This window comes from Dama dama, chromosome 21 (assembly GCF_033118175.1).
Source record: "Dama dama isolate Ldn47 chromosome 21, ASM3311817v1, whole genome shotgun sequence".
Lineage (NCBI taxonomy): Eukaryota > Metazoa > Chordata > Mammalia > Artiodactyla > Cervidae > Dama > Dama dama.
The window spans coordinates 62,956,387-62,969,496 of NC_083701.1; the positions used below are offsets into that span (position 1 = coordinate 62,956,387).

The window sequence follows — 13,110 nt, forward strand, 5'->3', positions numbered from 1 at the left end:
AGTCTGGAATTCCTTGATATGATAAATAATTTGCCAGTCTTATATGTGCACTTACTCATTTTTCCTTCAGTATTTCTGTGCATGGATAAACCAATGAATTCAGTGAAGAAAAATATAAGTAAAAATTTACAAAAATAAGTATATTGGTTCATACTAGTATGAAAATTTTTAGTTCTAGAATTTAATCTTGTAGATTAGATGATTTAAAAATGTATATGTTAAGTAGTTCTTCACTGACTTAAGATCACAACATTTCTAACTTCTGAAATAGAAGTGCATACTGTCTCAAATATGTTACATTTTGTTTCAAATGTGTAACATAATTCATTAGAGATGCTAAACTGCACAAGTTAGAGTGGTGCACTGACAGCATATTCTCCTATATTAACTATGGTTATAAGCTTGAATAATGACGGGTCAGTATTTAACATTTTATTTTAGATACTGAAGCTATGTTGACAAATGCTGTCAACAATGTGAGGTAATAAGTTTAATATGTCACTGTATACAAATTTATACATAGATGTCTTGAGAAACAAATTTACATTGTGCTAATTCAGAAATAAATTAATCAAATCAAAACAACCTGAGCAATACAAACAAAATCAACAGTATATTAACCTGATACACATAACAACATTAAAAAATAAAATTTCCAAAAAATGATGTATGTTGCAGGGATTCTTTTAATGATAAGAACTAAAACATATAATCCAAAGTGCTCAAACCTGTTATAATGTTACATCTATTATATATACTAAAGCTAACACATAAATCTTTTTACACTTTTAAAATAACTATTAAACTGTATGTCTAAAATTTTGGTTTTAATGTAAAATGTTGAATGATTTATGTAAGTGAATATAAATCTGCAGCAGTAAATTTTGCATTAATGTAAGGATCTGACAATCCAAGGGAAAGAAAATGAAGTAATCTGCCAGTAAGAAGTCCTCAAACCGGGGGTCAGATCATGTTCATGGAAACCATCTGGTTGGGACCCTCTGAGCCACACCAAACACAAATGATCTTTTAAAAAAATATCCTACTCATTAATGCATCACAGCTGCACTGAGTGTTACTTCATTTTTCCATGGCAACATCCTTTCTGTTTCAAGGATCTTATTTCAGTTTTGGTAGCAACATGTTCTTTTGCCAATATTGAACACATTCATGTGTTAAAGTGAAGGGATTATTACAAATTCTTGAAGTAGAACCACCTCTATTTTGATTCCTATTAGGTCAAGGGCTACATAGCTAAGTATCATATCCTGAGGATAAACCACTAAAGTAAAAATTATTTGGTATTATTTCAATAACTGAAATGATTATCATGCAATTTTTCTAAAGTTCCAAGTTCTGTTTTTTCCTGAAATTTCAAGTGCTGCTTAAAAAGATATATGCCACTGTGTACCCCCCATCCTCTATAAGTACAGTTTGGTAACCTTTGATTTTTCTAATTTGTGCACTCTACAACTGTGATCACAACTCAGTTAAAAAGAAGAAACTAAGACAGGTTTCATTTATGTATTAACCTAATAAGCATTTTAATTAGCCAACTGTCCATCATATACCACTAACTTTATATAAATGCTTTACAATGTTATATCATATTTTCTGCCCTTTAAAATAATGCTATTTCCCAAATGTTTTCCTTTCTTCAAAACTTGAAAATCTAGTGATAATTGTATTTAGAAAATTTATATGGAATAAAATGTTCTCTGTATGAATGTATTTACTCCTCAGGACACAGTTTCAAATAAAAAATAAGAATGAAGAAACAATGCACTTTGTATTTTCATTCACTTTTTCTTTCTCTTATTCATGCCTTCTTTAACAGTCACTATTAACTGAGCTCAAAGTCAGGACTACAGAGAAAGGACATAGTTCCAGCATTTAACAAACTTGAAACAGGAGGATTTTTAAATAGTAATAGCCTTACATAATTTTCACTAGAGCATACAATCTATAATGTCAGATACTGTGCCTATTCTGTTCACGCTACAGTCTCAGTACACAGTACTATACCTAGTATGAAAGAGGTACTAAATAACTGTTAAAGAAAGGAACACAATTATTTTTATTAGCACCAGATAATGATGTTAATTAAAAGTTATTTAATGCATGTTGTTCATCATTTCATTTCACAGACACCTAGTAGAGTGATTAATAAAACTGAGTTGTCAGCCAGATGGGTTCAACTCTAGCTGTGGAACCTCTGACAAGCTATTTAATCTTTTCATGACTTCAGCTTCCCCATCTGTAAATGGGGGGAAATCAGCTTTGAAATAAAGGTTAACATATTAACTGTCACCAAAATGTTTGCTAAATAAAGTCAATGAACATACACTAAATATCTACTATATGCCAGATCTATATATTAATTCTCAAGGATTTGTAAAAGACGCTCACAATCCTATTTTAAAATGCTACTGGCTTATGGTTTAGCTATTTATGCATATAAAGGCCACCAAAATAAGTAGTATTATATTTGCACTATGCAACATAAATAAACTATTGCCCACACTATTTCCTATTCTATAAATTCATAATACATTATGACCATATTTGGAATATCCTCCTATTTAGTACAAATTTAAATATACACAGTTCAGGACATTAGCTAAAGACCTCAAAAGTACACCTTGGTTATCTTCTTTTCCACAGTGAAATGTTATAAATCTCCATACTTTTCTCAAAAATACCTGTCAAGGGAAGACAAGAAAAAAATTCCTAGACTGTAATAAGGACTTCCTCTTTCTAATAAACTATCACGCACCTGATGTCACTTTCTCAATGTCTATAAATAAAACTATAGCCTTCTATGCAAAATTTTAAGCATTAAATGTAATTCATTACTTTTAACATTAATGTGACTGACAACTGATATGTCTAACATCTACTCTTACTTAATCCTGCAGATAAGCCAGGAAGTTCACTGGACTTGAGAACATTAGATGTATCACGTGACATGATTACTACATCTCTTGTTATACATATATAACTTTCTGAGAGAAAAAAATTCAATTGTTCTAGCTTATCTGACTTTGACACTCATACCAAAACTCTCCCAGAATGTGGGAAACTGTCTCCTAACAGGAATAAAAGATGATTAGCAAAAGAAGGATCTTTCAAATGGAAAATAAAGTGTCCATGACACTATGCTGTTCATTGTCAGAAACTAGCCAAAACACCCAGGAAATGCCATAGGACAGCAACACAACCTTCAATGTAAAAGTCAAGAAGACTGATTTTGGCAAAAACCAGGGTAATGTTCTCCTTTATTAGTGAATCGTAGGCCAGAGTACTTCTATTTTGTCAGCCGCATGCCATTGCCAATTATGTCGTTCTGGAACAAAAACGTAACAGACAGAAACTTTGCTGATGAGTGAACAGAGGAAAACTACAAAAAACAGTGAGTTTATGCTAATCTATGGTGAAAAGGCCCTCCAATCCAAGTTCATTTTAAAAACTGCTCAAGACTACATTTAGTACTATAAAACCACCCAATTATAATGAAGTATGAAATTCTTTTTCCCACTGAAAAATAAGTAGGTTATCACAAATACTGTTGATGTCTTAATGCAACGTACATCTTTCTAAAATAATAAAGTACATGAACTTAGCAAATACCAACTTTGGCTCCAAAATCAACTTTCCAGAAAATCTGATTCCAAGCACATTTACTTGTTGAAACTTCCATTAAAAGAATAATCCTTTGATGACTTTAAGTTATGGTGTTTTGTTTAATCTGATGACAACTTCAGGGTTTTCTTTTTTATATTTGGCTCATAAAACGTCTTGGAGAGTGGACACAACTCTTTTAAAAACTCAATTTTAAGGCCTAGATTTTGATAACTGAATCAGAATCTAGTTTTATTCTGAAGTTTTTCAGAATATACAAGCAGTTGAAAATGTCTAAGTATATGGTATGTATAAGACAGGACTGGTCCATGGCTGATTCATGTCAATGTATGACAAAACCCACTGCAATGTTGTGAAGTAATTAGCCTCCAACTAATAAAAATAAATGAAAAAAAAAAAAAAAGACAGGACTGGGACTAGGAGTGAGGTAAGAAAGGTGCCTTGATCATTTTCAAAATAATCTATACAAAACGTAAATCATTTAGTACTCCTTTAATTAAATGTTAATTTATACACAAAAAGGTTAGTCAAGAAGGAAGATCAGACTAAACTGTACACTTAAACATGGTTAAGAAGGTAAATGTTACACGTGGATTTAGCCAAAATCAAAAACAACACAAGAAGAAAAGAGAATCATCAGTATCTTTACTTGTAACTAATCCAGAATGACATACCAGATTCAGGTCATTGTTTGTAAAGCTAATGAAGGCACTGCATCATCACAAAACAAGCCAAAGAACTTGGAGGATCATGTGAGAACATAAGGATAGTGCACACCTTAAACAGTACTTAACTCAACCATTTCCTATTGCAAATATGCAAAGTGAACCCATAGCTAACATTTAAGAATCTGATACTGTTGACAATGGCTCCTTGAACTCTGACATGTCCTCCAACATTTCTGATCTTTCCTTTAGGGTTTTCTTCAAGGAGACTTTCTCTTCTACTGACTACTTTAGAAATGGTATTCACTTGGCCCACTGCTCTTTCAACTTAACACACTTTTTTGAATTTTCCTAGTTTTAGCCATCTGTAGATGATTTCTAAAATTATATTTATATGGTGCACCTCTCCCTTAAACTCAATTATGAATATTCAGCATAAGAGATAACGATATCTCATGCACATTTCAAATAAACATGTAAGGTCAAACTCTCAATTTGCCACTAACCCTGAAAGGATGCTGCTCCTATCACATAATCGCATTGCTATCCACCCAAAGTAGAACCTGGAACACCAATTAGACCCCCTCCTTTTATTCCCCAAATGCATAAGTCACTGGTTCCTGGTGATTTTTTACCTTAAGTCTCTCAGGGTTTGCTGTCTAACTTTTCTTATTGCCTAGTGTTTTGAAACCACTGTTCAATATAATTTGTCAATTTCTTTTTGGTTGTTTCAAACTGCAAAATAAATCCAGTTCCTGTAACTTCATCCTGGGAAGAGGAGTATGTTTTCCAGAATATCTTACATTATGGAGCATGCATGTATCTACTTTTTGTCATTCACTCGCCCAGTCTTGGATGATGCTTTTCGACCCCATGGACTGCAACACACCAGGCCTCCCTGTCCCTCACCGTCTCCCGAAACTCACCCAAGTTCATGTCCATGTATCTACTTAATGGCTTACAAATATTATAAAGATTTCTTACACTTGGAATTTTAACTGGAAGATTTTCTTAGAGCCATCAAATAATCAAGTAACCCTAATACTATCTTTCTTAGCCCCCATTACAATGACTTCTCAAAATGGGATCAAAAAAGGATACACTAAACTAGACCCCCTTTCTATAGCACCTGAATCGCTAGACGTGACCTACTCTTTGTGAACCCATAGACCATAGCGTGCCAGGCTCCCCGTCCACGGAATTCTCTAGGCACGAATACTGGACTGGGTTGCCACTCCCTTCTCCAGGGGATCTTCCCAACCCAGGGATGAACCCGGGCCTCCTGCATTGCAGGCAGATTCTTTACTATCTGAGCCACCAGAGAAGCCACTAGTTTTCTAGTGGAGTGGATAAAAGAGAATGAGGTTTTTTTAATACAATTACTGACATCACCATGAAATAATATTTAGGACCAAATTAAACTTCAAACAGCGATACATTTTTATCACTATTATAATATGGAAAATGCTTTTATGTCATCTAATTCCAAAAATCAATAAATATTAATCTGAGATAGTATCCAAATTCATCACAAACCTGGCAAAGCATGCCCTAGATATCCTTTCAATACATGACATTTACACTGATAACTCCATATCTCTTTCGGATGGCAAGAGTTTTATAAGGGATCTAAGAGACACTCCCCGCAAGATGCTTCAAAACAACGGATATTTGTCTTTTTCCTGCTAGACCAAGAGAACTACTATATTTCTTTTGTCTACTCAGTATCTACCATAACATATAATAAAATTGAGTGCTGAATGTGATAATGAATGAAAGAATAATAAATGGAGGGAAAGAGAAGATTCCATAATGTATTACTAGGCAACTAGCTGTTTTTTTTTTTTTAACTAGCTGTTTTAAAAAAAAAAACAAGTTTATACTGGGGTACTAAAATGTTAACATGCCTCTGAATGTTAAATAAATACTTATATGAAACAGGAGATTTTTAGAAATACAATGTTTATCAGAAACTATATATGTACTTTTTGTAACTATGTACTTTTTTTCTCAAAAAGTAAAGGAGGACATATTAAAGAGCAAATAGGGCCTTGGAGCCAATCCTCAAGTTATATTACACCTCTTTATCAACTCTAATGCCATTTCTGAAAAAAGTACAAAGTAACTAATTTTAAAAAGAAACCTGCTACAGTCCTATTACATTAACTTTTATTTACATACAAACATATTGCATATGTATATTTCATACATGTGAAATGATTACTATATAAGCTTATTTTGGTATCAAAGCATTTTCACTAGAATAGAGAAGGAAAACTGAGCAAAAAAAGAAAGGAGTTATGTTGCCAGGAAGAGAAAGTTGTAGATAAGAGTCAAAATGGAACCAATTTTTTGTGTTAGGATAGATCAAAAGTTAAGAGAAATTAGTATCAAAATGAGAAATCAATATTAAAGATACTTTAAACAAAATCCCATGTTTTTGGAAATTAAGTATCCAATTTTAAATGATGGGTGTACCTAAGAGGGCATAACAAGGAGAATTAGAAAATATGTCATAATAGAAATGAAAAGAGAATTTACCAGAATTTGTTGCATGCAGCTGAGTTGCTTGATGCAATTAAACACAATATGGAGTTTTGAATAAGGTATGAAAACAAATAAAATGGACACCAGCCCAAAATTTTATGAAATTTTAATAAACTCTGTACTTTACTTAATAATACTGTATCTTTCTTCTCTACTCAAACTACCGCACAGTTGCACTCATCTCACACGCTAGTAAAGTAATGCTTAAAATTCTCCAAGCCAGGCTTCAGCAATACGTGAACCATGAACTTCCAGATGTTCAAGCTGGTTTTAGAAAAGGCAGAGGAACTAGAGATCAAATTGCCAACATCCGCTGGATCATCGAAAAAGCAAGAGAGTTCTAGTAAAACATCTATTTCTGCTTTATTGACTATGCCAAAGCTTTTGACTGTGTGGATAATCACAAACTGTGGAAAATTCTGAAAGAGATGGAAATACCAGACAACCTGACCTGCCTCTTGAGAAACCTGTATGCAGGTCAGGAAGCAACAGTTAGAACTGGACATGGAACAACAGACTGGTTCCAAATAGGAAAAGGAGTACGTCAAGGCTGTATATTGTCACCCTGCTTATTTAACCTCTATGCAGAGTACATCATGAGAATCGCTGGGCTGGAGGAAGCACAAGCTGGAACCAAGATTGCCGGGAAAAATATCAATAGCCTCAGATATGCAGATGACACCACCCTTATGGCAGAAAGTGAAGAAGAACTGAAGAGCCTCTTGAAGAAAGTGAAAGAGGAGAGTGAAAAAGTTGGCTTAAAACTCAATATTCAGAAAACTAAGATCATGGTATCTTAGTTGGGTATCTTAGTTCCCATCACTTCATGGGAAATAGATGGGGAAACAGTGGAAACAGTGGCTGACTTTATTTTCAGGGCTCCAAAATTACTGCAGATGGTAACTGCAGCCATGAAATTAAAAGACGCTACTCCTTGGAAGGAAAGTTATGACAAACCTAGATAGCATATTAAAAAGCAGAGACATTACTTTGCCAACAAAGGTCCGTCTAGTCAAGGCTATGGTTTTTCCAGTGGTCATGTATGGATGTGAGAGTTGGGACTAAAAAGAAAGCTAAGTGCCAAAGAATTGATGCTTTTGAACTGTGGTGTTGGAGAAGACTCTTCAGAGTTCCTTGGACTTGAAGGAGATCCAACCAGTCCATCCTAACGGAGATCACTCCTGGGTGTTCTTTGGAAGGACTGATGTTGAAGCTGAAACTCCAATACTTTGTCCACCTGATGCGAAGAGCTGACTCATTGGAAAAGACCCTGAGGCTAGGAAAGATTGAGGGCAAGAGGAGAAGGGGACGACAAAGGATGAGATGGTTGGATGGCATTACCGACTCGATGGACATGGGTTTGGGTGGACTCCGGGAATTGCTGATGGACAGGGAGGCCTGGTGTGCTGCAGTTCATGCGTTCGCAAAGAGTTGGACATGACTGAGTGACTGAACTGAACTGAACTGAACTTCTCTGCAATCACCCTATGTGTTTTCTTCAGTCTAACTTTATTGAGGGTTTCGATGGCTAAGTCAAAAATCTCTCGGTAAATGTCAAATTGCACTAGAAAATACATGGGTTATTTTAAAATATGTTTGTATTGATTTCTAACATAATCTGATAGTGATAACAGAACAGACTCTGTGTAATTTAAAAACCTTTAGACTACGAAATTTTTGCACCTTGTTTTATGTCCCTGGATATGTTTCCAGTGTCTCCTAATTTACAGTCTATGGGAACTTGAATAGAATTTATGTCTTACTATGGTGTTAAAATTATGTAAATCTTAATTATTTTGAATTGTATCACAGAGCTTTTCAGGTCTACTGTATCCTTCTACTTCTCTGAATATTCATCCCTATTAATTTTTGACAGTTTGATATTGAAATTTCAAATAAAGTCTTAATTTATCTACTAAAACAATTTTAATATATAGTGGAACTGTATGTAATCTTGTTCTGTATTTTCCAAGTCTCCTATCAGTATGTTCTTATACTTTCATTATTAAAAAAAATTTTTTTAATGAAGAAAAATATTAAGAGATGGCCATGAAAACCTATTAAACACTGAGTCTCAGAAAAGAAACTATGAAAACATACCTTTCCAACCACAGTTTTTAGTCCCAGTTTAATGAAATCAAAATACAACTAACTCCTGAGTACAAATGACTTAAGGTACGGTGCTAAAGAAAAACATGATATGTAAGATAAAATGCTAGAAAGAGATCTAATAATATTAGGATTATTCCTTTTTTACATGAAGTATTGTGCCATACTATAATTCAGAACCTCAGATGGAACTATAAATAGATAAGTTCACTGTTATTTATAAAATAATTATAGTAGAAATATGTGTGCTCAAATTAGTTACTCATCTTAACTTACTAATCACTTCAGTATTCATATTTATTGACTACCACACAATAAACTGTGGAAAATTCTTAAAGAGATGGCAGTAACAGACCACCTTATCTGTCTTCTGAGAAACCTATATGCAGGCCAAGAAGCAACAGTTAGAACCAGTCATGGAACAACAGACTCATTCAAAAATTAGGAAGGGAGTATGTCAAGCCTATATACTGTCACCCTGCTTATTTAACTTATATTCAAAGTACAACATGTGAATGCAAGGCTGGAATCAAGATTGCTGGGAAAAGTATCAACAACCTCAGATATGCAGATGATACCACCTAATAGCAGATAGTGAAGAGGATCTTAACAGCCTTTTGATGAAGGTGAAAGAGGAGAGTAAAAAAACTTGCCTAAAACTCAACATTCAAAAAACTAAGATTATGGCATCTGGTCCCATTACTTCAGGGCAAATAGATGGAGAAAAAGTGGAAACAGTGACAGATTTTATTTTCTTGGGCTCCAAAATCAGTCAACGATGACTGCAGACACAAAATTAAATGACACTTACTCCTTAGAAGAAAACCTATGACAAACCTAGACAGCATATTAAAAAGAAGAGACATCAATTTGCTAACAAAGGTCCATAGTAGTCAAAGCTATGTTTTTTCCCAGTAGTCATGTACAGATGTGAGATTTGGACCATAAAGAAGGCTGAATACCGAAAAACTGATGCTTTCGAATTCTGGTGCTAAAGACTCTTACAGTCCCTTAGACAGTAAGAAGATCAAAATAGTCAATCCTAAAGAACTTAACCCTGAATTGGAAGGACTGATGCTGAAGCTGAAGTCCCAATACTTTGGCCACCTGTCGCAAAGAGCCGACTCATTGGAAAAGACCCAACTCATTGGAAAAGAGCCCAATGGGAAAGATTAAAGGCAAGAGGAGGAGGGCAAGACAGAGGATGAGATGGTGGATGGCATCACTGACTCAATGGACTGGAGTTTGAGCAAACTCCAAGGGACAGTGAAAGGGAATCCTGGCATGCTGCAGTCCATGGAGTCACGAAGAGCTGTATACAACTGAGCAACTCAACAACAAAATATACCATAGATTACTCTTTTCAGAAGATTACAAAATAACACATAACAAGATGATGGGTATTACTCATCAGAGAAAAAATGCGTATATATTACTGGTCATTTAAATAGTAGAAATGATGTGTTAAATCAATCAGTAAAATTAGAGGAGCACAGAATGGTTAGTAAGGCATTATACAGAAACAGAAGAAATAAAGAAAACTTCTTAGGTTTATTTTCTTGTGACCACAGACCAGAGTAAGCTAAGAATACAGATTGAGGTTGACCAACTTCAGAAAAAGAATAAAACTGGGAAAAAAAAAAAAAGAATAAAAGTGAGATATAATTGCCCAGGTATCACCCTCATTCCCATCAGCAACATATCTCCCCTGAGATTAAAGATTTTATCATAAGAAAAGCTGCATATATAGTCAAGTGAATAAATATAGTCATCAGAAGCAAAACCACACCCAGTCTAGTTTGCTCTATCATGTGCCATGGTTAAATGTTTATACAAGGACTGGGTTTATACAATGGAAGAGAACATAAGGATACAGCCTTTTACTATAGACTAAAGAAAGTAACATTGACTATAAATATTCAGCAACATCTTAGGAGTACTGTCTATTTTCTGCTTCTATAATCAATCTCAATCAATCTAAGTGAAGTGAAGTCACTCAGTCGTGTCCGACTCTTTGCAACCCCATGGACTACAGCATACCAGGCTTCTCTGTCCATGGGATTTTCCAGGCAAGGGTACTGGAGTGGGGTGCCACTTCTTTCGCAACCCAGGCATTGAACCCCAGTGTCCTGCATTGTAAGCAGACGCTTTACCATCTGAGTCACCAGGGAAGTCAATGTAAAGGCACTAAATATTTCCTGCATTCATGGAGTCTCACCTTCCTGTCTCATCTGATGCCATCAATGCATCAAAGGAACCACTAGAGAGGAAAAGAAGTCAGTCAACAAAAGGAGTTACTAGGATAATATTAATAACATAAGGCCTCATACTGGCAAAGGTTGTAGGACACAGCTGATACCTGCAAGCTGAGAGTTAAAACAACAACAAAAGAATAACAAAACATACTTTCTCTTTCCCCCTCTTCTCATAATTTTATATAAGCATCATGCTCAAAAAAGAGAGCCTGTAAAAGATTGCCAAAACCCAGGTTACCAGCTGTTGTATTAAATAGTACTTTAAATACAGTAGACCCTAGAATAGCACTGACCCCTCGCAGCAGAAAATCCATATACAACTTTACAGTCTACCCTTTGTATTCACTGTTCTGAACCCATGGGTTTAACCAACCACAGATCACAATGTATTGAAGTATCAAAAAAAAAAAAAATTCATGTATAAATGGACCTGTACTATTCAAACCCATGCTATTTAGGGTCACCGTGTGAGTTAATCATATTCACATACTGATACCATGGAATTGGAGATGTTTTTAAATGTTATTTCTAAAAAGTGATTTTAAAAGTTTTCATTATACTTATCAGATTGTATTATAGCTAGGCATAGATATTTGGATCACTTTTCTACACAGCCTAACAAATTACTACAAACCTAGCAGCTAAGAACAGCACACACGTATTATCTTGCAGTTTATGTGGGTGAAGCATCCTGATATAATTTTGCAGATCATCTACCTTGCTCTTTCTTGTTCATAAGGTGGGAGCAATATTCTTCTGCAATTGTCGACATCTTGAACAGAAGTGGAAGGTCCCAAAACTTAGATATTACTATCTGGTACACATAAAATTCTATAAAGATGCCTCAGTCTGTCATATCTTATTTCAAGACAAAAGAGTCTTTATGAAAACTTAAAAAAGGTTGTGGTACCCTTACCCAGTTCCTATTAAATGGAGATAAGCATTTAATTGTGTATTTTCATCAGTTAAAACATGATCTGGAAGACGTGTAATTCAGTAAGATTAAATTATGTATTTTAAAGTGAGAAGAAAATTTAGTAACAATAGTTATAATTAATATTTTCATATTTAATATGTAATTAGGTAGGAAAAAATAATTAGGTAATCCTTTTAATTCAATTTAAGCTTTTATTTCAGTACTAAAATAAGTATGCTGCTATTGGTATATTGACCATTTAAAATATTTCAAATAATGCTTATAGAAACAAAAAATGAATTTTTAAAATTCAAATAACATTTCAATATTTGCATAATTTTGTAACTTACCAGGAAGAGCATATGTGTTTCACATCATTTTATTATTAATCTGCAAAAAGCACCAATAGTTTTCATTTAAATTGTGAAAGTGAGGTTGTATACATGAGTGTCACCAGTGAGAAAATTTTTATTGATTTTGAAAGCACTGAAAATTAAAAAGAAAAAAGCAACCAAGAAATTAAACCATGGTATTTCTAACTTTCATTTTACCTGCAGTGTTAGACTCTTAACTGCATTCCATACTACTCCAATAAACTCTTTCATTCTTTCTTCAGGACTTCTACAGCCTTCAGTTATATTCAGCACAGCTTTCACAGGAATTGACAATGGTCTGGATTCTAAGAATAAGAACAGGTAGGATGATTTAATAGAAACGTACCATGCAGTTTCACATAAATATACAGAAAATATTTCCACTATTACTTCTTCCCTTGTTTAAAATTTAAAAATATATGAGATTATAAAATATATTAGATCATATTAACTGAAAGAATTACTAATTTTTACAATTATTCCAAATAAAAAAAAACCAATCTGTTAATAGTTAAGACAGTGAAGATGACTCTTTTTCAGAGACTGATGACTGGAATGTCAGTTTGTGGAGTAACAGTAATGCTCTATTTTTTGAATACATG

At 34.1% G+C, this 13,110-nt stretch overlaps 1 protein-coding gene across 9 annotated transcripts in view; it reads right to left on the reverse strand.

Moving 5' to 3' along the window:
- The window catches only part of VPS13B (vacuolar protein sorting 13 homolog B), a 771,473-nt gene that overhangs the window by 419,616 nt on the left and 338,747 nt on the right, over positions 1–13,110 (reverse strand). For all 9 annotated transcript variants that reach the window (XM_061123681.1, XM_061123682.1, XM_061123678.1 and 6 more), the window contains one exon: positions 12,686–12,813. In XM_061123681.1, coding sequence (XP_060979664.1) covers positions 12,686–12,813 — 128 coding nt within the window. The remainder of the gene's footprint in view (positions 1–12,685; positions 12,814–13,110) is intronic.